Here is a 27,006-nt window from a genome sequence, read left to right as displayed (position 1 = left end):
AGCCACTGCACAGCCAGCGGAAGCTGTTTGGGAAAATACACACGGGAGTCTTCCCGTTACCGGTTTGCGTCGGGGGATGTAAATGAGTCTTCTCATCAGATGTCTTTTTCTCTGGTGGAATGCCTCTAGTCTGTAAGGAGTTCCTGAATTCCTTTTGTGGGATCCAGAGGCTTAAAGCCGTGACTCCTGGCAGCTGTGACCCTCTTCTTACCCTGTAGACCCAGTGACAGAGTGGGATTCCTCTGACTGTCCACTGTTTGCCCGCTGGTGTTTGTGGACTTGGTTTAAGGCCTCTGACCGGACAGCAGGACTAGCTCTTCACTGAGGGGCCAGCCTCAGCCAGGGAGAGGCAAGGACGGAGATGGGCAGGGTGCCCCACCCCACCCGGGGCAGAGGCTGCAGTTCAAGATGTAGAGCATGGAAGGCATCGTCTTCTCCTTCATGGACCTGAAGTTCCAGCCGTTGTTGGGTATCATTGGTAGTACATTTGAAGGAGAGCTTTAGCTCCAATACAGGTTATCTCCCCCATGTTTGTATATTTGCCCATCAAAAGAGAAATCTGTTTTAAAGACAGATATCTTTATCATCTTTTAGCATTTATATATTTTTTGTTTGGAGGAAGAAAATAAATCCCTGGATTTTCTTTTTTTTTAAAAAATAAATTTATTTATTTATTTATTTTTGGCTGCTTTGGTTGGGTCTTCGTTGCCGCGCACAGGCGTTCTCTAGTTGCGGTGAGTGGGAGCTACTCTTCGTTGCAGTGAGTGGGCTTCTCATTGTCGTGGCTTCTCTTGTTGCGGAGCACGGGCTCCAGGCGCGCAGGCTTCAGGAGTTGTGGCACGTGAGCTCAATAGTTGTGGCTTGTGGGCTCTAGAGCTCAGGCTCAGTAGTTGTGGAACACGGGCTTAGTTGCTCCGCAGCATGTGGGATCTTCCCGGGCCAGGGCTCGAACCCGTGTCCTTTGCATTGGTAGGCAGATTCTTAACCACTGCGCCACCAGGGAAGCCCCCCTGTGTTTTCTGAACTTTCTTTGACAATGTCCTTAGTATGTTAAATTTCCTGGGCTGTCATTTGCCTTTTACTCCTGTGTCTCAGCCACAGATGGATTTGGGGTGTCAGCAGTGAAGAGAGAGCGTTCCTTTCAAATTACTTTCTCTAATTCTTATGATAGATAATGATTTGGGTTATTAACTAGCACACATTTGAGTCCTTTTCATCTATTCATGTTGGGTTTCTTTTTCTCAAAATGAATTCCCAAAAGCTTGATTAGAAAAGCTTATATTGATATGTAAACATACATATCGTTAGTAGATAAAACGTCACATGTAGCAGTATCAGTGGAAGAATAACCTTCTTTCTTTGAATAACTTCATAAAACTTGCAGTCAGTTCCTTCTTCCTTTGTAGGTGTCACCCTGGACGGGTGCTGAAGTAGCGGGATTGTGTGTTTAATTTTTACAGTTTTCGACATTAAGATAACGTGTTGAAGTTGCCCTGTGACTTTTGCCCATGTTCTTAAGAGTCGCTGGGCATCCTGCAGCAATGGAATAGGCATCGGGTAAGAGGCCACTGTCTTCAGCTGTAAGTGCTGTGAATTGATGTTTTTATGTCGTTGTTGAGTTTTTAACCTTTTAAACTGTTGGAATACAGATGATAACTTTTTGTGACCTGCTGCTGTGTGTAGGTGGAGGTGTGAGAATCTAGTCTGAGATTCTGTGACTTGTTTTCAAAGTGTCCACTGTGGACTTTTTGTTTCTTAATGCCATTTTTCTCAGTGAGTTTGAACCGTGATGTCACCAAGGATAACGTTCCTCAGTTTTTGTTAATGAGGGATATTTTCTTAGGGTGGATTAAAGGAAGCCTCCCATGTGTAGAAAGGGTTTTGAACTTACGGTCTAAAGAGTCATTATGACTTCTTACCTACAGCTGACACATATACCCCAGGTCAGATAAATTTAGAAGTAGGTTCAAAAAATATGGACAGTTTGTTCCTTTTTCATTCTTGGCAGGACCAGAGAAGTTCTTGGTAATTAGGTGTTACTTTCCTTACGGTAGAAGATCGCCATCTTCTCGTAGGGACCTGTTGTGCTTCACTGGGAAGAGATGAAGACTTTGTAATGAGGATTCTGGTATTCAGTGTGGCAGTGCTGAAGTTAGTTTGAAAACTTGTTATTACGGACGTATCCACAAAACATGATGTCGAGTGCACAGAGGCGTTCGTAGTAAGTGGATGATTTCATTTATATGAAGGCCTACAACAGGCGAAACTAATCTGCATGTAAAAAAGTCAGAAGAGTGGTTTTGCGAGTGAGAGGGGCTGGTGGGAGTGGGTTTGGGGAAGGGGCACAAACCTTCTGAAGCTTCACAGTGATTTGAGTTACGTGACATTTGTCCGTTCATGGAATGGTACAACTAAGATGTTTGCATTTCACAGTATGTACCTTCAGTCTCAGAAAAAGGAACCTTAAACGGTTAATACATGACAGTTAATTATGCACAAGCTGAAGAGCGTAGCGGTGAAGAGCACTGATGTCTGCCCCATATTTGAAATGCATCAAAAAATAAGATGGATGGATGGTGGGTATGTAATAAGGCAAGCAGAGCAACATCTACAATTATAAAATCTAGGTGGTATGGACATGGGTGTGCAAGCTACATTTCTTTCCATTTTTTGTCCACGGTTATAAATTTGCATTATAAAATTTAGGGGGAAGGGAAAACAATTGTTATTCCATTTAAAATACTGTTGTTGGGCTTCCCTGGTGGCGCAGTGGTTGAGAGTCCGCCTGCCGATGCAGGGGACGCGGGCTCGTGCCCCGGTCCGGGAAGATCCCACATGCCGCGGAGCGGCTGGGCCCGTGAGCCATGGCCGCTGAGCCTGCGCGTCCAGAGCCTGTGCTCCGCAAACGGGAGAGGCCACAACAGTGAGAGGCCCACATACCGCAAAAAAAAAAAAATAATAATAAAATAAAATAAAATACTGTTGTCGGTATTTTGCGGTAAGATGGGTCCAGATGCACTGAATTTAATGTGAAGTACTTTCTCACAGGGGGAATGTGCAGTATTACTCTGAGCTCTTTTTTTTTTTTTTTTTTTTTTTTTTGAAATGAGGCTTTCCAGAATTAAAATGCATGCATGATTCTTGCAAGAATTTCAATAATTCGTAGAAAGTGGCAGTACCAGGTAGGGATGGTTTGACTTCCTCACAGTTTCTGAATCACAGCAGATTACAGATTCAGAAATCCGTCAGTATCCTCCGCTGGACTCTAATGAGTACTTAAACGTGATTAGTCACAAAAGTGAGATCTTGATGGCGATGACCTCAGGTCTCCTAAATGTAAATAAAATTAGATTTAGAGCCTTTTAATCACCTGGGGTGCTGTGAGCAATTACACTGGCAACTGATACACTTATTTTTTGTTGAAGAAAAAAATCTTGCAAAAAGTGTCTCTACACTGTGTACTTAACTCTTCAGTAACCATGATCGATGGAAAAGAATGATCTAGGATGCTGTTTCTTAAATTTCTTAAATTTAAAAAAAATTTTTATTGGAGTCTAGTTGATTTACAACGTTGTATTAGTTTCAGGTGTACAGCAAAGTGAATCAGTTCTACATACCTCCACTCTTTTTTAGATTCTTTTCCCATAAAGGCCGTTACAGAGTATTGAGTAGAGTTCACGGTGCTGTACAGTAGGGCCTTATTAGTTATCTGTTTAGGGTGCTATATTAATTCTGTGGAATCATATATCATTTCTTTACTTGGGCCCTCGAGTTCATATAACTTAAATGCCTGATATCGCTGAAGTATCACAAAAGGCCAGACCTACCCACAGGAATTGTGTGTATCGGAGAGGGTAGGGTTCTGGGCGGTGGTGCTGGGTAAATGATAATAATTGATGGTTGGTGGGCAGAGCCTCACAGTGACTCGGTGCACACAGCCCTGTTGAAGACCAAGTGGAAATCTGTTTTGTCGTCTCATCCTTCTTCCTAATTGCATCACAATACATTGTATAATTCAACCTGTGTGTCACTGTCACTTCTTCCAAGGCATTTCACGCAAGGAGCACGGCGGCTGGCTTGTTATTAACAGAGCCGGGGAGAGAGGAATCATTTTCTCAGGTTCCAACCCAGACATCTTCTCCCCCACTTTAAGAAGAAAATGTCTTTTTTAATGGAGATTGTTGTGAGGATAATTATTCCCGGAAATAGGAAAACAGCTTCAGTTGTGATAGATAAGTCCATTTTTCTTGAAAGTTAAAAGATATCTGTAGGAGAATGTGTTTGTGACAAATGGGGAGATTAAAGAAGTTTCTAAAACTCCCTTTTTTTTCTGTGAGCATGTGTCTCAACATAGGAAGCAAAGTAGACCTTCCAAATTTGGTTAAGGCAATATTAACCAAACTTTATTAATTTATTAAAGAGAAAACCAATGATTGTACTTAACTGTATTTGTCTCAAGGTTCCCGATTTAAAAATCCACTAATGGCCTTTCTGTCTCACATATTTTCTTATTTTGGACCCTTTTCGTCTCCTGTTCCTCGTTTATCTTCATCTCCTCATCTTAAATTTTCATGCAATTTCTTTAGCTTGAATAATCATTTTTGTGATTTTTGTTCGTTTGCTTTTTTGCGGTACGCGGGCCTCTCACTGCTGTGGCCTCTCCCGTTGCGGAGCACAGGCTCCGGACGCGCAGGCTCAGCGGCCATGGCTCACGGGCCCAGCCGCTCCGCGGCATGTGGGAGCTTCCCGGGCCGGGGCACGAACCCGTGTCCCCTGCATCGGCAGGCGGACTCTCAACCACTTTTTGTGATTTTATCATTTCTTTTAGTATCTTCTCTTTTATCGTGTTTTAAAATCCTTATCACAGTCACCTTTTTCCTGTGTCACTTCTGTCTTTGTCATGGATTGTGTTCTTCCAGTATCACTACATTTATTTGCATTTATCCTGGGTGTTTCTTTCACTTGACTGAAATAACTGTGTTAGTCTATTTTGTGACCAGTAATTTGGCCTTTTAAAAAAAATAGGGGATCTAAAAGGTGAGTCCTGTAGCCTTCCTGGTGCGGAAAAAATGGTGAGGAACTTCAGATGAAAGCATCCAGGGTGCGCCGCCACCTTCAGTGGGCGTCAGAAACATCTCTGCTCCGGAATGATCAGCTTTCTCCGCGAGGCAGCTTGATGAGTTGAGAAGAAGTGACAGGTTCATTTTTCCCCCTCTTTGTTTAAGCCATTTATCTTTTAGATCTTTGTCTGCCATCTAAATTGTATTGCCAATTTATTGGGATCTTCACTTGCCTTGTCTTGAAAGACACTGATTTGCATCCAACTTGAGAATAAGGGAGAGAGAAAGTTAATCATCTCTCGGCCTCTCGAACAGATTTGCACTGGGTTTAATTGTAGCATTTGGAATGTTTTCTAGTCTGAGTCTAGGTGCAGCTCTGTGTTCACCTGGGTCTTGGTGAGAATATCACAGTGCCCCAGTCCGGAAAGCTTCGCTCTTTGAAAGGTCTTTAATTTATGCTTTGGGCACACCTTTCTACATTTGCGATTAACCTAAGCTGCGTCCCCTGCTTTTAAACCCTGCTGGCTTGTATTAATTGATTACTCATTAAGCGGAGTCATAGTAATGAGTGCTCAGCGAGCATTGAGTAGGTGGTACTCACTCTTGTAATCTCATGCAGCACATCAGAGTAGAGCTCTAGGGTCAGGGTGACCAGTGGCGTTCCAGCCCCTGCCCAGGTCTCCGCACCTGTCAGGGGTACCAGCTCCCGCCTCCTGGAATCTCCCTTTGCTGATGCTCAGAGCCCACGGCCAGCAGCAGCCCCCTCACTGCTCCTGGCTCGTACGTTCTCAAACTCCTTATCTTGTCCTGGCTCAGGACTGCGCCAACGGGCACACGTGCACCCCTTGCTGCCGCTTCCGTGGCCGCACGCACGCCACGGTTTTCTGTTTCATCAGGGCCTGCCCTCATCCAGTTCTGATCACTGCCGGTTCCTCAGGCAGGACACTTGGATGTGCTTTGTGCTCCTGGTCACGCTTCCAAATTTTTCCTGCTTTTTTAAAATTAAAAAAAAATTGAAATATAGTTGATTTACAGTATTGTGTTAGTTTCAGGTATACAGCACAGCAATTCAGTTATGTATATATATTCTTCTTCAGATTCTCTTTCCTCATGTGTTATTACAAAATATCAAGTAGAGTTCCCTGTGCTATATATATAGGAGGTCCTTGTTGGTTATCTGTTATATAGGAGTGTGTATCTGTTAATCCCAAACTCCTAATTTATCCCTCCCCAATCCCCCTTTCCCGAAATTTTTCTTGCTTTTAATGATTCCTCAGTGTCTATGTAGTATATTCACAATTCATCAATATTTCCCTCTTGAAAATTATCCCCACTTTGATGTCACAAATACACAGCTCTCTTCAGGGCGCTATTAAAGCCCCGCAGCTGGTCCTGTGCCTGACACACTTGTTGAGGAAGGAGGCAGGTGCTGAACCTGAAACACTGGTGCGGAGTGAGAGGTTTGCGGCTTCTCCGCTAAGATTGCCAAGTGCTGCTTCTTGAGACCTTAGTGAAAGAAGTCATGGAGGCTGTGTGACCACCTCTTCTGAAGGGCGCTCTCACCGCAAGCGTGTAAGGCCTCCTGGTCCCTGGTTCCTCAGTGGTGTGGCCGGCAGGCCGGTGTGGACCCCACCGTCTCCCGCATCTGACAGGTTGCCCGGCATACTAGCTGCTCCAAGATGTAATGAAGGAATAGATTGTGAGTGAGGGATGCCAGAGAGCAGAGGGAAGACGCTGCCCCTGACCCATGGAAGGGAAAAGCCGACTCCACATACTAAACTTAAGAGGGCAGACTCGTGGCAGGACCGAGAGTGTCCTAGGACCAGCCTGGGTCACTGGCATCGATGCTGCACCCTCTGGCTCATGCACGCCTGGCAGGTGTCATCCTGGTCTCACCTGTGCCCAAGGGGAGGCAGGGGAAGGAGGGGCAGAGCCCAGATGTCTCTTTCCCCCCATTAGCCCTTCTGAGAGTCACCGCTCAGGTCTGTGGTGCTCATTTCCGTTTGGAGACCCCGGAGACCCCCCCTGGATCCAAGCAGCACAGGCACAAGTGTGCGCTGGGTGCCTCGGACTTGTCCGGAGCGTGAACCCATCCCTGAGTGCGGCCCTGATTCTCCAGGTGTCCACCAGGCATTGGATTTGTCCCAGATGCTGGGTAGTATCATGTTCTTTCCTCTGCACTCGGAGACGAAAACCTGGAGTCTGCACAGTGATGGAGAGGTGATGTGGTGAAGGTCTTAGATGAGGGTGCTGGTGGGGTCAGCAGGCTGGAGAAGGCACAGCAATATGGGCGGTGCTGAGGGAGGACCCGGCGGCACGAGGGGAGGGAGGGCAGAGGGACTGGAGGATCCCTCAGTGTCTGCAGGTAGCGTCAGGAGTCTGGAGCTGACCATCTGCTGGGCGTCCTGACGGTGCACAGGGCCGCTGGAGCCTGCGATGCCATCCCTGAGGGGACTCCAGGCAGGGCTGAATGGAATGCCTTCCTTCCTTCCAGCGGAGAAAGGCTGACCGAAGCAGAGTCCAGCCCTAGAAGTGCCACGTGCAGACCGGGCACAGGCAAGACCAGCTGAAGGACATTTGACAATATGGCGCTGGGATATGTTGAAACTTATTTTTTTGGAGAGCAGTGAATGTTCAAAATCCTCTGCGTGTGGACGCAGGAACCCTGTGTCCTTCGGAGGCCTAGAACCCCAGCAGGTGGTGAGCGTCCTGGTGCCTGCTGCCCACCAGCCCAACATCTGGGGCCGCTGGGACCCAGAGCTTCCCGTTGGCAACTCCACTTTGGCACTTGGTTTTAAGAGAAAATTGTGCTGTGAAGAAACGCATGAAAAAGGGATGTGGGTTTCTGGCAGGATGATTTGATGTTCCCCTGCCACAAAGAATAACTTTACATCAGAATTAGGTACACGTATAAAACATGTTGAATAGACCGTGTTTATTTCAGCATGAGTTTTTAAACATTTTATGTTTAAAAACTCTTGCACTTTCTCCGGGAGGAAAAGGGAAATCCAGCTGCCTGGGACATGGGAGAAATTCCCGCTCATTGTGAGATTGTGAAATTAACGTCAGCAGCCATGACTTTGCTCCGTCCTGAAGGTAACTGTTTACTACAGTCGGCATTTAAATCCCCCGATTAATAGGAGCAATTAAACAATAGCTTCATTTCCAGCAAATTAACAGCCCTAATAGGTAATTGCGACACAAATGGAGATAAATTTGTTTTAGTGCAATGAGATAAAAAGAACACAGGCAAGAACGGAATCTCCGATTAAGAATTCAGATTTCATTACTTCACGGAAAACTTGAAAGCTTCGCTAGAAGAAATTAAAGAGAATTTGGCTTTTTGACCATGGCCTGTCTTGGCCTAGAGGGTTTTTTTTTAATATAATAGAAATGCCGTATTTTGTGCTCAGGGACACAAGGTAAGGGCACAGGGTCTTTGGCAGAGCTTCTCATTAGGTGTTCACTGACAAGGAACCAAAACACAAATGCATGGGAGAGTGTTTCCTTTTCATGCACCCCTAAATTCATTTTATGACCTGTTCAGTTCCAGGGTATGTTTCCTTCCTTAATAATATTTGTTATAATTAGGAAACTATTCTGATGGTTTATAGTTTGTCCTGATGAAACGTGGAAGTGGTCAAGCCAGGCCTGTTTTTAGAATGATAAACGTGTCCATACGAAGGATGGTTTGGAAGGGGACAAGTCGGCTTCGGAGAGAGCAGTTGGGTGATTTTAAAGGTAGTGGCAAAAGAGATGAAAGCTTTGCTAGAACAAAGATAATGAGCTTCTCCTTGCGGGTCGCCACGCCGACAGGAGGATCTAACACACGTTAAAGAACAGGGGCAGCCTGTCTTTCTAAGGAAGATGGGCGTATACTCAGGTTTAGGAGCTGTAACTTAGAATAGGATAAATGTCCAAATCTGCTTTGAAAGTTTTTAAACTATGGGGGTTTAGCTAACACTACATCAGTGAGCTCATACACCCTTAGAATAACTCCTCTTGGTAGCTTTGAATCGTCGAATGGCATGTAATCAGCCTAGAATTCTACCCCCTTGAAAATATTAATCGTGTGTAAGGGCGGAGTAACAGCAGTCTCTCAAAACAGAATGTCAGAGGGCCGGGGTCCTGTGCATAGACCACGGCCGCTCGGTCACAGTCCCCCCAAATCCCCCCCCCCCTGCGCCCACCCCCCTGCCCCTCATGCTTGCTGTCTCCACTGTCCAGGTAGAGATCACCTGCATCTTGCAAACCACACAGACCAGGTGTCCTTCCAACTCCTGGATCTCATCACTGGCCCATGAATAGCTTTGACGGCTCCCTGTTGCCTTAAGGATACGATCCACACTTTGCATACGGGATCCTTAAATGTGTTTCCAGCTGCTTCTCCACCCTTATTTCTCCTCATGTCCTCACCCCGTCCCCATTGTTGATCCATCTGTTCGTTCATTGACCCAGTTGGTGAGTGCTGGTTGAATGTCAAGTACATGTTGACCCTAGGAAGGTAAATGAAGCATCCCGTCTAGCATTTCGAGCCACGTGGAGGTCCGTGGAATCGGCCCATTGTCTTGGAACGTGAGCTGACTGTATTTTCCAATTGGCGGCTCGGTTTGGCAGGATCTCCGCAGGTGTGTGGGCCAGGCAGGGCTGTGGGTCCCTGTGGTTCACTAATTGTCACTAATCGTCACACAACCCAAGAGGGCTTCGAGAAGACCCCTCTCCCCGCTCCTCACCTCCCTCTCTCTTTTTCATTTTAATGGTTTTTCTGGCATAGCTTCCTCTATTCCCAAAGCGTCATATGAAAACAAATCTAGGAGATGGGTATAGGATTACCAACAACACAGACCACACCTCCTTTAACGTTCATTAACTTTGAGAAAAGTTCCACTTCAAACTTTTTTTCATTCCTAAGTCACAAGTTCAGAACTACCTAGATAATTTGGTAATTAATTTCTACTTAATTAACAAGATAGTTTAATGATCACTCAACTGTAATTTAAAACTGAGTTGAGACATTAGGGGACCTTTTATTTGTTACTGGAAAATTTACAATCCCTGGTGGTTTTCAGTTTTTATGGGGATTTGCCTGGTAAGCCCTCCAAGGTTCTAATGGAAGAGCCTTTCAATGCAAAGACAGTTAATGTTACGTTTGGGTGGTAGCACCAAAAATAGAACAATGGCATGAACCCCCAACCTCAAATTGTGCTTTTAAAATATTTTTGTGGAGCAAAATGAGTCTCATGCTAGTTGATTTTCATTAAGTGTGTTTATTATAAACATTTAAAATACGACTGTAATAGATTTATCATTCATACTTAAATTCCTATCTGACGTTGTTTATGCAGAACTGCCACCCCATATTGGCCCCAGTGGGCTACATAGAGCTTTTCCTAGTAGCTGAAGGATCGTCCTCTTTCTCTGATTTGGCTTGATTCACACCAGGTTTCTATTTGGCATCTAACTGGGACTCTGCGTCATCGGTCAGGTGTACATGCTTCCACAGTGCCATCCTGAGCAGCAGACCCCACTTCTCCCCGGGCCCCAGAGTCACCCGCTCCCCGGTGCGGCCCGAGGACGTGGGACTCAGCTCTGCTCATTCCAGAAGGGGCCGTGTCGCTCATACAGCAGGGCTCACGTAGCGGAAGCTGATGTATGGGGCGTCACGATGGGGAATGTTCAAAAGCAGCTCATTGCAAAGCTGGTGGATGAGTTAAGTCTCCTCTGCCTCAGTGAACTGGGGCAAAAGGGACGTGAAAGGGCAGCCAGTTTGCTGCCTGATGGAGAAGCCTCTGCTCCTTCAGGACCTGCACAGGGAGAAGGTTGGGTCGTAGGAGCCGAGTAAATAAGGAGTGAAGGAAGGATGGGGCAACAGGGACCACCCAGCGGAGCACTTGAGCAGTTCTCAGTGGTCCTGTCTCTGGTGAAACCTTGGAGCTATTGATGTGAGATGCAGAGGGCCTTGCTCCTGGCTTGGGAGCTGCATGAGGCTAGAGACCAGGTCACGTGCCTCTTCCCCTGTCTTCCCTTCCTTCTCTGGGCCCATAGGTGGCTCTTCAGACGTTTCTGTTAATTGACGTAATTCAAGTAAATCATTTAAACCAGAGAAGATATCTTGCTGATTAAATTACTAACACTCATTGGACTTTACCAAGAATGTCATAATCGTTAATGAAATTTTAAAAAGCTTAATTTAAGTGCTTAATTGTGGACGTTAGCGATGCCAGGTGGTACCATGCAAGAGGAGCGTCAAAGACACCCCCATCCTGGGGCCTCGCCCTGTAAGTAGAGATCAGGAGGCCAGGACCTGATGTGAATGATGACGTGTCTGGTTTGGGATTATTACATAATCGCTTATTGCACAATGCCTATGCACTGGGCACTAGGGATTCGGGCCTGAAAAGTAGAATTGCAGCTCTTCAGCCTGGCCCTGACTGTGCATGTATGTGTGCGTGTGTGGGCGTATGTGTGTGCGTAAATGTGCAGTGGTTCTCAGTCAAGTCCTGGGTGAAATACAGAGCTGGTTGTGTTCGCACCTTTGGTATTTGGGATGCAGGGTCTCCATAGAGGAACCTGATGGTTAGAGAGGAAGGCTTGCCTAGGAGAAGTGATGCTCGCCATACGGATCCTGAGAAGGAATTGGCCACGAAGAGAAGGAGAAGCATGTCTGGGCCGTGGTGGCCACTTGTGTAGCACGATTCAGAGAGCACACGTTGTGGCATCTGCAATGGGTCCTGTCCAGCTCGGAAGTGGGCAGTGAGCCCGGGGGCCGGCAGCGAGGCTGGAGGGCGTTCATGTCCGGTTGGGCAGGGACCCTTGTCCTCCCTGGGGTTCGGAACCCGTTAAGGAATAAGACCCTGGAAGATTGGATGACTACTTTTTATTGGTAAAGCTGTCCTGGGAAATGAAGCTTATCTGGGCTTCCTTCTCTGGGAACCAGAATCAGACAGACTTGCCCATATGGTTCCAGGCAGCGTGGGAGCCCCAGACCGAAGGGACGGAGAAGGGACAGCCTGTCCCAAGCCGGCCATCACCTAAGTCACTTGTCAGTGGGTCGGACCTTCACTGGAGGGCTTGGGAAGAGGCCAGGAGTGTCTGGGTCGTGGGAGCCGGGATCCATGGGAAGTGATAACAGGAGGGGAGAATCCACCCCTCCCAAGTGTGAAAGAGCCCCATTTTGCTGAGAAATTTCGGTTCTGACGTCTGTCTGGTGACGGGAGTGTTTGCAGAACTTTGAGCGGGACAAGGCCCGTGAGAGTCACCTTTGCGGAGGTCGCCCTGCAGTGTGTCCCTTGAGTGGCAGTGAGGAGAGGACAGCTTTGGAAGCTGCTTCAGAAACCAGCCACAGGCAGACGAGGTTTGGGTCAAGGCATTGGCAGTGAGGGTGAACTGAAGAGAAATTCCGGTGGCAGAATCGATCTATTCTGGCTCCTCTGTCCCTGCCCTGGGGTTGCTCGGGTGGTGCAGAGTTAGAGGCGAGGCCCAGGTTGGGACACTGAGGTGCATCCAAGGGCAGGTGTGGCGTTGGTTATGGGATACACGGTTCTAGAAGTAGGAAGGGCACAAAGCAAGGCTGCATATAGATTTGGGAGCCATAGGCATGGAGAGAAAAGGGCCAAAGAAGGAAGCCTAGAAGCAAAGAACCGGTGAAGGAGGCTGAGAAAGAGGTTCCAGCCAGGGGAGGAAACACAGGAAAGTCAGCGTCATGGGAGGAGGAACCATCAGCAGTGCCTAGGGCGGCCCAGAGGCCAAGAAGGATGCGCCTGGCCTCCAGCTGGTCACCAGCGACCTTGGCAATGGCAGGTCCAGCCAAGGGGATGGAGGCGGAAGCTGGATTGCAGTGGTCAGCAGAGCAAGGGAGAGTCTGTGAGGGGACAGGGCCAAAGGGTACACAGTCCCTGTCCTGGGAGCCGTAGAGTCTCGGGGCAGGGGGTGCTTCCTTGCCAGGTGGCAGTGTTTGGTGCCGTCATGGGGGCCGACAGAGTGTCTGAACCCCTGTTCTGCTGCCGGTGCCCCCTCTGCCTTGTTTTCCTCAACCGCGAGGATTAAATGACTCAGTAGACGGGAAGTGCAGACCGCTGGCCCATCGTTCAGATGTAAGGGACAAAGAAGAGGGGGGAGAGGGAGGGGAGGGGGACACCCCTAGTTACCTGGTGAGAGGTGGGCCTGACTCCCTTGGTGTGACCAGATTCGTTCTTTCTGCTCCTCCTTTAGTGCAAATGATTTGAGAAACAAAGCAGAAGCAGAAATCGGGCCTTAGGCCAGGATTTAATGAGGTCTTATTTGCGAGCTATCTGAGAGTCTTATCTTTACACACTAATTAAAAGATGCCATTTATCATCTATCCAATAGAGAATTTAAAATTTGTGGGGAAAGTAAACGTGTAACTGGCTTTTCTTGTTGCTTAAGTTTGTAAATAAACTTCTTTCTAGTTGAAGAATGGAAATAACGTTTATGAAAGTATACTTAAGGGTCCGGCTAAAAAAGAATGATCTCAGAGTCATCACCCAGGTCAGGAAGGGGCCACTGCCAGCCCCCAGGAGCCCCTCGTGCCTCTCCCAGGCACCAGCAGTTTGCTTGCTTGGTTTTGAAGTTTCTACAGTGTAATTACAGATATGGTTGAAGGGGCTCGTTAAAGGGTATGTTTTATCTATTACCCAAATAAAATTTCAAAATTGTGGAGGGAGTCATATACATTATTCATTCATTCATTCATTCATTTATACTTGAAGGTATTTGAACATTTTTTGCCTTCCAGTTTTACTGAGATATAATAAAATATCTATGTAAAATAGATACAAAATTAAATAGAAGGTTTTTTTACCTTTGATGAGAACTCCTGGGGTTTACGCCCCTAACAACTTCCATGTATAACCTACAGCTGTGTTAACTGTTGTGCATTTATCATGCACGTTACATCCCTAGGAAGTGACTTTTAAAATGACACCAAGTACTAGCATTGCCACATCAGGTTAATGAAATTGGCGGGGTGTCTGGTAAAGGAGCAGACATTTTCCGTAACTGGCAACGACAGCATTTCAGACTTAGGCTTAGCGCCTCGGGCAACTTTATAGGAAAGCAAGTCACCAAAATAGGAAACATCACACCTCGATGATAGAGTCCAGACTCTTTTAAGGAATCTCAAGTGATTGTGTTTCTGTTTTCTCATTCGTGCATTGCATGTATTTATATAAAATACGTGACGTATTCATTTGTGGAATGATCCAATGCAGACAGAAACTCAGTGATTATAAAAATTTCCCAGCCAGTGTAATCTGGGGTGTAAGTAATATTCATGTTCTAAGTCTCCTGACATTTAAATGTTCCAAATCTCAGGAAAAGTTGATGATCATAGTTACAAGAGAACAGTGCCTCCCTGCCCCTGGCATCCCGTTTCCCTTGAGTTGTTATTGGGGCAGGGGGCCCTTCCACTCACACAGCCCAGCCCGGCCCTGTGGCCTGCAGTGGGCCGGGGGCTTTCCACTGTGGAGGAGAAGGTGGCCCAGCCTTACAAAACAGTCCCCTTATCTCCTTTTCCTTCTTAAGTCAGATACTACCCCCACTTTTATGGGTGATCCTGTAACTCCTAAAGCAGTCTATGTATTTTAGAACAAAATATTTGTAACTCATTTCTTTTCTTCCATGTGTGTGTAGACATAAAAATTATGGGGAAATACAACAAATAGGGTTGAAGGTTCTAGTTAAATTTAAAAGAATGCTACCAGTTATTAGCAGTTGTGACTTTGGGTGTTTTTTAATAAATGTGGCCAAGCAATAATTCAGTGGACAGAAGAACCGTAGTACTTGACGTGTGGTTCACGCTTTGCACAGCCCTGTTCTGTGAGAGGGTTTAATGGGAAAAGGTTCTCTCTGCCCATGAACTTGCTCTTTCTAGCCTCCACATGGGAAGGAGGGAACATCGATTTGCATTTGGAGTTTCATAAAATGAGGATTTTAATAACATATTTGACTTGTCTTAGAAAGTTTCTCAAATCTCCCCTTAGAGTAGAAAACACTGATAGAAAATGTCTACGAAGTTCTCCCGACAGCTTCACCCTGTTTAATCCTGACACTTGTGTTTTTCCTGTGAGATTTAAGGTGGAAGTCAGTATGGTCATCCGACTGAATAGTGACTCTGAGTCCAGGAGTAGTTGAACACAAGAAAACACCTTTTGCTCTTTTTCAGAAAAAAAAAGGAAAAAAATAGAAGTAAATTGGCAGTCACCCAAACAATCATGATTTTAAGTTAACTTACTTTTGGTTTGGGGATTTCAGTTCACCTATAAGACACACGTTTTGCGGCTGTTGGAATCTGATCTTAGGTTTTAGTTTTGAGCTCACATAATGATTTTTAAAATATTCTAATGTGCGTCTTCAAAGACCCCAGACCGATATGCCAGTGGTTTTGAAATGACAGAGTGTTGCGATATCCCTCTGTAATGTAAATGTGATTAGCTGATGAAGGGGGATAAATTAATTGATATCATCCTTTCAGGATGGTAAGAGGCCTATCGGAGGTGGGATGTAACTAATGAAGCTGCTTCTTCATCTCTGTGAGCCATTTTTTATATATTGCATTTTCACTTAATCATATTTATACTATCATTCATTTACATGAAAGCCATAAGCTGTGGACCAACCAGTTCCTTCTTAAAATTATGTTCATCTGGAGAAGAAATCATCTGTGGACACTGTGTGTGCTCCTTCTGTAACATAAGCTATTGCTGGGGACAGTGGTGTGTTTTCCTTTGCGTGGGTATTTTTTAAATCAGCAACCTCTCTGGACAAAGATAAGGATTGAATATCATTGAACTTAATTACAGCTATTCCCCAAAGACACACATCTATTCACATAAAAGCTGTAGTTATTCTCCTGTAGTGACACCTATTGGTGTAGGAAGAGTTTTCTAATTGTTGGCTTCCTTTCCAGTTAAATCCAATATGCTGTATCAGCCAGCCTATTTGCCAAGAGAAGTTATGGCTGGTTGAATTTAGATTTGTATTGATTAAGATAAACTCCCAATGTGTATAGCCGTATATTTAAATAAAAAAAGTCTTTGACATAATTACATGTCCTTGAATATAATTCCATGCGGTAGCCTGTAGAGTTAAGAGTAATTCTTTATGCTATGCAAAAAAAATAGATTTTTGATTTTCCAGAGGGTTTGGTTTAAATTACCCTGTCTTATTTAGGATTATTTTTGCTGCAAGTAACTGGGGGAAAAGTCCTATTATTAGAATAATTTAAACAAGATAGGTGTGTCTTTTTGTGTTTTACGTATAAAGCGTCTGAGGTTTGCACAAGGCTGCCGAGCCAGAGGCCTAGCCCCTAGAAGGGGCTTGTGTCCCACCAAGTGTGGCTTCCTTCTGCAAGATCGCTTCCAGAGCTACAGCCAACATATGTGCTTTTTACATAGCAAGAAGGAAAAAGACATAAGGAAGAAATGGGCCGGGGCAGCTCTCTCAAGGATGTTTCCTGGGTACCGCCATGTGACCCTCCTGCTGCCATCCCATTGGCCAGAGCTTGCTTGCATGGCCACATTAAGCTGCGGTGCAAGGGGATGGACCGGAGGAAGCTCCAGGAAATGTCATATCTATTCTGGTAGTCCTGTGCCCAACTAAAAATCAGGAATTCTATTACCACGGATGAAAGGAATAGTGGATAACGGAGACAGCCCTCGGTCTCCGCCACATTCCCTCTGTTTGGAAACCAGCCTCACGTAGACTTCTTCTGTCTTCCTGTCCACTAGTTGCCCAGAAGATTGTTGCCACGAGGAAGAAGCAGCAGCTGTCCATCGGGCCCTGCAAGTCCCTACCCAACTCTCCGAGCCACTCATCTGTCTGTTCCGCACAGGTGTCTGCCGTGCACATCAGCCAGGTATGTTGGTCCCGTGAGAGGTTGGACTGAAAAGCAGGTCAGAACCCAGGAGGACACACCTGCCAAATAGTGTTCTCAGCCAGCTCCAAGGTGATTTGTTTTTTTCTTTTCAACTTTATAAATAACAGCATGTCGGTAATTGACTTAACATCTCCTTCAGAAACTGCTGTGGCCAAGTGGTTTTTATGGGAATCATTCTTTAATATTCCCTGTCTTCACGCTGCCTGTGTTATGAGGCATGCTGGCTGGAGTGGAGGTGCGGGGTGTGTACTGCCATCTCTGCTGTTGATTTTTTTTTTTTTTTTTTTTTTTTTTTTTTTTGGTGGGTGGGCCTCTCCCTTTTTTGGCCTCTCCCGTTGTGGAGCACAGGCTCCGGACGCGCAGGCTCAGCGGCCATGGCTCACAGGCCCAGCCGCTCCACGGCAGGTGGGATCTTCCCGGACCGGGGCACGAACCCGTGTCCCCTGCATCGGCAGGCGGACTCTCAACCACTGCGCCACCAGGGAAGCCCTCTGCTGTTGATTTAAATGACCCCATGTTGGTCCTCATTCTCGTCTGCTTGTAGGTTGGGCAGTTGTGGGTGAATCTCAGTGGCTAATCCTACAATATGCTTCAATATGGTAGCAGCCCTCAGTTATAACTCCCGTCTCCCGTAGGCCCTATGGAAACTAGTATCTTTCCATTGCAACATTTTGCTGTTTACTTGGGAACAAACAATATAATTATCACTTTGAAGAACCTAACCAAAAACCCAGTAAGGAACTGTTGGCTTATTTTTGCCTGCCCGTGTGTCTTTGGTTAACATTTCTTAGGCGGGTGTTATATTGGCACTCTTTAAAGAGAGTTAGCGAGAAGGTTTGGTATCGTGCTTTTGGTAGCGTGAAGAGTCAAGGAGTGCGTTTACAGCGGGGTCCTGTGAAGGCACGCTCAAGGATGTTAAATCCCACTCAGGCATCTGTAATTCTCTCTGAATCTTGAAAAATCTTCCAGAAGCTTTCACATTTCCAAGAGGTCATTTTCTTCTTCTTTTTTTTTAAATGAATTTTTATTGGAGTCTACTTGATTTACAATGTTGTGTTAGTTTCAGGTGTACAGTAAAGTGAATCAGTTACACATATACATATATCCACTCTTTTTTAGACTCTTTTCCCATATAGGTCATTACAGAGTACTGAGAAGAGTTCCCTGTGCTATCCAGTAGGTTCGTATTAGTTATCTATTTTTATATATAGTAGTGTGTATATGTCAGTCCCAATCTCCCAATGTATCCCTTCAAGAGGTCATTTTCAAAATGTGAGTTTTGGTTCTACTGGGCAAAATTGCACTCTTTCTCCTTCTAATCTGGAGCAGTGAAGGGACTGTAGAAACCACTTAGTTCAACCAACCCCTTCCCTTTTCAGAGGAAATAGAAAATAATGACATTTTAACTCTCAGATTTTTTAACATCTTTACTGGAGTATAATTGCTTTACGATGATGTGTTAGTTTCTGCTTTATAACAAAGTGAATCAGCTATACGTATACATATGTCCCCATATCCCCTCCCTCTTGCGTCTCCCTCCCTCCCCCCCTCCCTATCCCACCCCTCTAGGTGGACACAAAGCACCGAGCTGATCTCCCTGTGCTATGCGGCTGCTTCCCCCTAGTATCTGTTCTACACTTGGTAGCGTATAAGATCAAACGAAAGAGACTCTCTGTCTTAAGTCACTTTTCTTAGACAACACGCGCTGAGCTGATTGGTCTTTTCTAGGAGGAAACGGTGCCTGCTTGATGCTGATGCCACCGGCCGGGCCGCGCCTCCATGCAACTTGCTGGCTTGTGGGTTATGACCCCACGCAGGTGGCGGGTTAGGCTCCTGGAGCGTGTCCTAACAAAACCTTGGGTTTCAATCATTACAGACAAGTAACGGAGGCGGGAGTCTGAGCGACTATTCCTCCTCTGTCCCGTCCACGCCCAGCACCAGCCAAAAGGAGCTGCGTATCGACGTACCGCCCGCGGCCAACACGCCCACGCCCGTCCGCAAGCAGTCCAAGCGCCGGTCCAACCTCTTCACCGTGAGTGTCCCCCCGGGGGGCGGGGTGGGGGGGAATCGGAGCGTGGTTCCTGCTCACCTAGCGGTCCTCTGGCCGCCAGGTGGCTCAACGACAGGTGTAGCATCCAAACCAAATTAACGAGAAGAGTGCTGAGTTCTGTGGAAGTCTCAGAAAATTATAGGATGCCACGACGCAGGTGTAGAGCAAAGCAGGACTTCCTCAGTTGCAGGGGGTCCTGACGTGTGTCAGAAATGAAGAGCAAGGGGTTTGTATAAAGGTCTCTGTTATCCTGTGACTTTCTTGGTCTCTAGCAGAAGACTTGTCACATTAGATACATGGAGGTGACAGACTGCCAGAATTCCCCAAACGTGTGCATCAAGCCTTTCAGATGAGGTGTATAAAGCCGTATCAATGCACAGACCCCCTTCTCCTCGGGCTGGAGCACTGAGGACTTAGCTCAGGGTCTTTAGCAGCTCACAGACAGAAGCCAGTGCACTTGGACTTTTCTTCAGAACCATCTGCGGAGCATTTTAAAACTCTACATCAGCTCTCAGGGATCAGGTTTACGAACTCAGAATCTGTGCGTGGGGCCCAGGCGTGTGTAGTTTTTAAAAGTTCCCTGGGCAGTTGGGACGCAGAGAACCCCTGAACTACAGAGGACACACAGCAGACATTACCAATCAATCATGGAAGGCTTTGCAGTGGAGCCCAGAACTCGGGGCCACAGAACTCCAGGCAGAGCTCCTACTGCCGTGTGACTGGAGTCATTTGATTTGAGAAGAACACTTTCCCTCCCGGGACTAGGTCTGTGCATTACAAGTGTATGGTTTCAAAGCAGGGGTTCTCAACCAGGCGGTTTTGCACTCCCAGAAATTCGGCCATTTCTGGAGAAAGTGTGAATTGTCTCAGCTCGGGGGTGGGAGTGGGTGTGGTCCTGCAGGCATCTAGTCTGTGTAGCAACCATGGAGCTGCTAAACATCCTGCGAGGCACGGGCCAGCCCCACAACGAAGAGGTCTCCAGCCGCCAGTGTCAGGGTGCCCTGTTGTAAACCGCTTGACTTCTCCTCTTGGTTGATTATTGCTGACTTAGATGCAAAGGAGTTCAGTATTTCCTGGCTTAAACTGAAGGAAGATTCTGCAGGGGTGGCCGCAAGTCTCTTATCTGACCCACTGCCCTTACTTGGAGATGGCGTTCTTTCTTCCTTGTTTTTTTGTTTTTTTTCCTTTGGCGGCACCGCGAGGCTTGTGGGATCTCAGTTCCCCCACCAGGGATTGAACCCGGGCCCTCGGCAGTGACAGTGCGGAGTCCTAACCACTGGACCGCCGGGGAATTCCCTGAAGATGGCGTTCTTGGTGGTGAACGAGGCTACCAAGTACGATAGATGCCCCATCCCTTTCCCAGCACGTTCATAACAGTTTTCCCATCAGATAAGTCTTCAGTGCCAAGGTCTATTGCCAACAGCGAACAGCCCCTCCTCACAACTCTCCCCTTCCCTTTGCTCTCTGCCCTGTGCCGTGTGAGGTCTGCCGGATGCTGCTGTTGGAGGGCCAGAGTGAGGATCAGACGGGCTCAGACCCTGTCCTGCACTGCCAGCAGCTGCTTGGCCTTGGGCAACTTCCTTAACCTCTCTGAGCTGGAAGCAGCGGTAGTGTGGTGAGGCTGCTAAGAAGATTCCCTGTAGGGGCGAGGAGTCTTTGTGGCCTTGCTTTCATTTTTATCTCACCACCACTAATGTTACGGAATGACTTCTCTTAACGCATAAGCAAAAGTAGTTGTAGAGGGCTTCCCTGGGGGCGCAGTGGTTAAGAACCCGCCTGCCGGTGCAGGGCACACGGGTTCGAGCCCTGGTCCGGGAAGATCCCACATGCCGCGGAGCAGCTAAGCCCGTGCACCACAGCTACTGAGCCTGTGCTCTAGAGCCTGTGAGTCACAACTGCTGAAGACTGCGCACCAAGAGCCCGTGCTCCGCAACAAGAGAAGCCACCGCAGTGAGAAGCTCGCGCACCGCAACAAAAGTAGCCCCCCGTTCGCCTGCGCTTGGCAACGAAGACCCAACGCAGCCAAAAATAAATTAATTAAAAAAAAAAAAAAGTTGTAGGGCTGTGTAGTAGATTGGGAGGGAGGTAATTAGGTGTCTGCAAAATACAGGTCAATATCTGATATGCGTAAATCTGTACATGAATGAGATGCTTTACTGTGGAATTTCTTCAGACATACCGTCACCTAAGCAGCACGTGTGGCTTATCCAACACCTGTAACACTTCTGTCCGCCCAGGTGGGGTCTTCCAGGTGAGAAGGTGTCACCTCACAGAACAGGCTGTGCACTGACTCATGGCTCAGTGGACCTGAGAAGCCCATTGCCGAAGATGCAGAGAGACTGGGCCGTGAGCAGGGCACCAGCGTAGCAGGGAGGGGCCTTCTAGGGTGTGGCGGGAAGAGGGAACACCCATGCTCACACCTTCTAAGGGTCACCTTTCCTTGCCCCTGGCTTTGGTTTCTGTTCAAGGTGAGAGGTGAGAACCAGGAAGTCTCTTTAAAATGGGGGCTGCTCTGGGCTTTCGTGGTGGCGCGGTGGTTGAGAGTCCGCCTGCCGATGCAGGGGACGCGGGTTCGTGCCCCGGTCCGGGAAGATCCCACATGCCGCGGAGCAGCTGGGCCCGTGAGCCATGGCCGCTGAGCCTGCGCGTCCGGAGCCTGTGCTCCGCAACGGGAGAGGCCACAACAGTGACGGGCCCGCGTACCATTAAAAAAAAAAAAATTGGGTTTGCTCTGACACGTGCCCACCCCCACCCTTTATAAGGGCAGCCCTGGGGTTGGGATGTGCCGGAAAATAGTGTCCCAGACCCCGCCCACTGGGTAACTGACAAAGGAGACAAGTTTAAGGCAGGGAGAAGCAAAGGAACGGGAAACTCGGGTAATAAACGTTCCCTTCCCCTCTGCTGTCTGCGCAGCTGGGTTCTGTTTTCTATCAGGGATAGTGTTATGGGAGCTAACCCACGTTCAAGAGGAAGCGGATTAGAGACCGGGGGGCTCTGCCTGGCAGGAGGAGAGCGGAGACTGGAGCAAGGGGCACTCTCCCCGCTGCTGGAGCGGCGCACGCGTACGCACCGCCGCCGCGTCCAGGCACCCGGGCAGAGGCCGGGGGCGCAGCTGTCCAGGCCGGGTGGGGCAGTGCCGGAGCCAATAAGAACTCATCCGGGTGGGGCAGTGCCGGAGCCAATAAGAACTCATCCTCGTTTGTTGTGTCATAATTAACGTAGCTAGTGATGCGGGGGCCTGCCTGTGACCCTGTGCGGGATCAGTGCTTGATCTCTTTCAGTGCTGGGGAATGGTCTGAGAGTAGATGCACCCTTTTAGAAATCGAATCCGGCTGCTCGGCTGTCATTAGCGGGAACAGGAATCAGGTCATGGAAGAAGCTAACCCCACGGCGGGTTTGCATCACGGCGTTCAAGGAAAAGACGGCTGAGCTCCCGTGTCTTCGTCATTAGTGGATTTGACATTGAACAAGACGATGATGGTGATGGTGGTGGTGCCGGGTGGGTGTTGTAGGTTGAAGATCTTAGAAGTGTCAACTCCACTAGATGTCAGTGTCATCCAAGGAATGACAAGAGGCAAATTAATTTTGAAATTGTAGCCACTTAGGAAACTAAATTCTCCTTGTTACCGGTTTGCATCTATTCTTAAATATGTAAAATTTCATAGACTCTTCATCCCTGGCGATTATTGGTAGTTACTGGCTTAAATTGGCAAAAGTGTATTTATTGAAAAGCTTGTATGAGGAGGACAGAAGTACCATATGCCAAACAATCCTAGTGAATAAAAGTCCACGCAGGCTGGGACAGTAATGCCCAGATGAGGGAGCGTTGTCCTCGTTTATTAGACCCCCATAAAGAGGCCAGAGGTAATTAAGTAGTACACACACCATTTTTCAAATAACATGCTTATGAATTGTATACACTTCGGATCTGATGACCTGTAAATGTACCACTCTGGGCTGACATTCTTCAGTCCCAGATGTTTCTGTTGGCATATACACATGTGCAGAAACAAGCAAAAATCTTTAGCAAAAATAAATCACACGCACCTTTGACAAAGTAGTACAAACTTGAAAAAGTCTCTCCTGTAGTAGCAAATTATGTGTTATATTGGCGGTAGGAACGGTACTTCACTGATAAGAAAGCTAAATTATATCCCATCTTGCTTATTTCTTTGAGAAAAAAGTCACTGTTTTGAGAAAGATGTTCGAAGGCTATCTCTCCATGCACTTCCTGGTTCTGTAATATTGGCACTCAGGATGGTTAGTTTAGTAGCCCTAGTTACGTGTGGTTCAGATGTTTTATTAGGAAATATTTTCAAACCTGTAGGAATTTAAAAAAACGCATGCATGCACCCACCGTGCAACTCAGCAAATACAAGCATTTTTCTGCCACTGCAGCGGTTACTTCTTCCTGAAATAACCCAGTCACAGATAAACTGTGCCCTTCCAGAATACATCCCCCTGACCCCTTGGTCCAGGGATCGGCATTCCCTTGGATTTGGTGTCTATTATCTGTATCCATGTCTTAAACTCATTCTAGTACGTGTCCACAACTGTACGTTGCTTTGCCTGTTTTCAAGCCTTACAATCGTGGTGTCACTTACATGGTATTTTTTAAAGCTTACCATATAATGCCGACACCCCGAAACAGAGCCAAGCATACCCAGTAACCTAAGATTGTGAAAAAGGCATAGCCCAGCTCATAGAGACGCTCTGTAAAAATAAGGCAGCAAAATTGATAGTCTAAATAGACCTTTTTGAATGGTATTTTGTCTTCTGTAGAGAAGGGGAGCGTGGATCCTATTATATGTGTTCCAGCAGCCTTCGACTTACTCATCCGTTAAAAAGGGGAAAGCAGGTTCCTGTTTAATAGTGAGGCTCCTGTCAGCGGTGCTGCCTGTCCTGGGAAGCAGGCAGCTGAAGAACCCCTTCACGGCTTCTTTTATCGCCTGGGGGAAAGTTAAACATTCCTCTAAAGAAGGAGATGGTAATGAGAGTTATCCTAGCCTTCCTTTCCTCTGTGTTCGCTGTTTGCGGAGGCTACACGGTCCCACTTCCGGCTCCCCCCGACCTTCTGTGATGGGTGTGATAAACTCCCGTTAGGTTTCTGGTTGTGTGTCAGGCTGGATGCCTTGCACACTCACTCCTGACCCAGGCAGCGGTACCCAGAGAGACTTCGGATCTGATGATTTCACGGAGCCATTTCAGCTGGAACGTAAGGACGTGGCTGATGTAGTCTCAGAGTTGGCAGAAACATCAGGAACCTTACTGGGAATTTGTGCGTGCTGCGGTGTCTTATGTCCAACGGGTTTGTTTTAGTTGCGTTGTTGGATTTCAGTTTTACGATGTATATCACAGCCTGTTGTACCAAAAGTCACTGTAAGACAGCGATACAGCAAACCCTTTTGCCTAACAAATAACCACTGGTCTGTCTTGAAATTTTAGTTTTATGACTCTCTCCACCAACGTGTTGGAGCCGTAGGGAATTTCTGTTGCATTTTGTCAGTGAAGTCTTACATCAGTTTCGACCTCCTTCATCTCAGGGAGTGTGATCGAACATGGAGCTTAGTTCATAATCCTGCTTCGTGTGGAATCTGGAAATTCTGCTCTGACGACAGAGTGGCTGTGAGGACAGATGTGCTGCCTTGAGGAAGACGTTGATTTTTTTAATGTTTGTTTTGTTAATTATTCTGGTTAATAGAGAATAATGAAGATAGATTCCCAGATTTAGAAATTTAGAATTCATAGAATTCTGAAAGTACCATTAATGGTCTCTGTTGATTTAAAAGAATTTTAAAAGTCATCGCCATGAGCTTTGAATCTCACTTTACAAATAGTAACCTGAAATTCCAGCTTTCTTATGAACTGAGATGTAGGGAAAAGAGAATTTAAGGCTGTTACGTAGCTCTTACCACAGATTATTAATTAAAGAGTTAATTAAAGAGAAAAGTGAGCCCGCAACTCTTAACTAAAATTCACGACAAGGAATTGATAAATCTCTATTTCTTTCCTAGCCCAAAGGTTAAACGTCATGTTTTATGTTCTTCTGAAACTTTCTATTGGTTGCTTGTTTCGTTTCCTGGTACTTCATTCCAGGCCTCTAGCATCCTAAAGAAAAAAAGCACACGGGGCCTGGCACTTAGTAGGTGTTCAGTAAATAAATGTCGGCTTCTTAGCATCATCCAAGAAGCCTGTCTTCTAAGGAGTCCTTGTGCCCCTTGCAGTCCCAGATCCGGGTTTACATCATGGGGACTTTTCTCCCTTATGCCCTACGACATCGCCCCCTTTAATATTTAAAAAAAAAAAAAAAAAAATCAGCGGCTCCATCTCACGCCCTTTAAAACTGGATTTCATTAGCTTCTCGCTGCTGCCCTGGACACCACAAAGTCTGTTCATTTCATATATCATCCCAGATTTGAAAAGCACATGAAAATGTTTCTCCATTTTCAATATTGCGTGAGTAATGTTCCCGTTGAAAAGTAATGGAGTGGAGTTGTCACTTGTCAGCACAGTTATTAAGGAGGACGAATCTCAGATCTTTTCTCTCATAATAAAATAAATCTGTCAGAAAATCATTGTGCTCACACTTTCTCATGCCACCAAGAGATGGAGACTTAGCTGTGGTGCTCCTTCAGTGTCCCCAAGTCACCGTGTGCTGGAGTTGTGGCTTCCAAACTGGGGCGACCACTGCCGCCCTCCCCGCCGATTGCCCGCTCCTGGGCAGCGCACGTACACCAGCAGTACGGCCGGGGAAACTGTTCAGGAACTTGGCAAACAAAGCCACTCATTTTTCCCCAGAGTACTGTTTTGCCCCAAAAGGTATTTTCAACTTTTTTCCCTTTGTTATTTTTTGTGGTATCTTAAACTAGTTTTAACTTTGAATTTGCTCTTTTCTAGCTATCCAGAAGCAATCAAAAGGAACATTAATGGCACCTTGATACAAATTAAGGGTGTCCCTTTGAATTGCACAGCCGAAACGTTAATAGAATTTTTTAAATCCTTCAGATGTTAATTAAATATATACATTTATGTCATAGGTTTCTCAAACAAGCAGCGAGGAATCCTCTCCTCCTCGGCTGGATTAACTGCAGCTTTAGAATGTGTTTTCCCGTTGGGCGTTACTTTCCTGTATGGTCCACTGGTTTCTAGTAATTGAATTTTGAACTCTTTACAAAAGAATTAAAAGATAATTTTGCAGTGGAAAAGTAGGAAGAAAAGTTTAGAAAACTCCCTGTAATGTCATGGCTCGGTGGAGATGGACGCCCCAGCAGTCTGCTCCTGGGTTGTGTGTGCGCACGTGGGTACACACATAGCTCATCCAGGGCTTCTGGTCGTGTGTTTTGCAGAAACCATGCAGATGGGGGCTCACCTCCACGATCTGTGAACCGCAGCCCTTCCGCAAATGCTAACTTTATTTTTACTTTGCAGTCTCGGAAAGGGAGTGACCCAGACAAAGAGAAAAAAGGCCTGGAGAGCCGGGCGGACAGCATCGGGAGCGGTCGAGCCATCCCAATTAAACAGGTATGCTCCTTCCCCCTTCCTGTCCCTGTAGCTGGAGACACACCCCGGCTCTCTGCTCACTGTGATGCTGGCTCGTGCGCCAAGGTTTGTTTGATGTGCTCTGTTGATGAATGTAGAAGTCACTCACTTGACATCGATTAGAAGAGGTTCCTGTGTGTATTAAAATAGGATCATTAGAATAAGAAGAGGGAAATGTGACAACAGATCTAATGAAGTGCAGTCTGCCCGCCTGCATATGGAGTGTGTTTGGAGGCTGCACTGGCTTCAAAGGCTGCCTTTGTAGCTCGGCTTTGATTGGGCCGCTGGCCGCCAGTCGACAGGGGTAAATCAGATCGCCATACAAGAGCCCCTTGTGATCACAGGAGTAGCCCGACGTGGCCCTAATTTGCTCGCGCAGACGGACATCTGAACGCTGTTTCAGGCTGGTTTGTAACAACGAGGCAATTAGTTGTGATAATCATAGCCGGTGTGTCAGCTGT

The 27,006-nt window shown here is 46.7% G+C and overlaps 1 protein-coding gene across 3 annotated transcripts in view; it reads left to right on the top strand.

The window, feature by feature from the left end:
- The window catches only part of AGAP1 (ArfGAP with GTPase domain, ankyrin repeat and PH domain 1), a 562,113-nt gene that overhangs the window by 251,314 nt on the left and 283,793 nt on the right, over positions 1 to 27,006 (top strand). For all 3 annotated transcript variants that reach the window (XM_029224417.1, XM_029224416.1, XM_029224418.1), the window contains exons 7-9: positions 16,808 to 16,935; positions 18,833 to 18,988; positions 26,435 to 26,527. In XM_029224417.1, coding sequence (XP_029080250.1) covers positions 16,808 to 16,935; positions 18,833 to 18,988; positions 26,435 to 26,527 — 377 coding nt within the window. The remainder of the gene's footprint in view (positions 1 to 16,807; positions 16,936 to 18,832; positions 18,989 to 26,434; positions 26,528 to 27,006) is intronic.

This window comes from Monodon monoceros, unplaced genomic scaffold (genome assembly GCF_005190385.1).
Source record: "Monodon monoceros isolate NGI ecotype Baffin Bay Population unplaced genomic scaffold, NGI_Narwhal_1 Super_Scaffold_16, whole genome shotgun sequence".
Lineage (NCBI taxonomy): Eukaryota > Metazoa > Chordata > Mammalia > Artiodactyla > Monodontidae > Monodon > Monodon monoceros.
The sequence above is the reverse complement of the archived record's forward strand: the minus strand, read 5'-3'. Positions and strand labels throughout refer to the sequence as shown.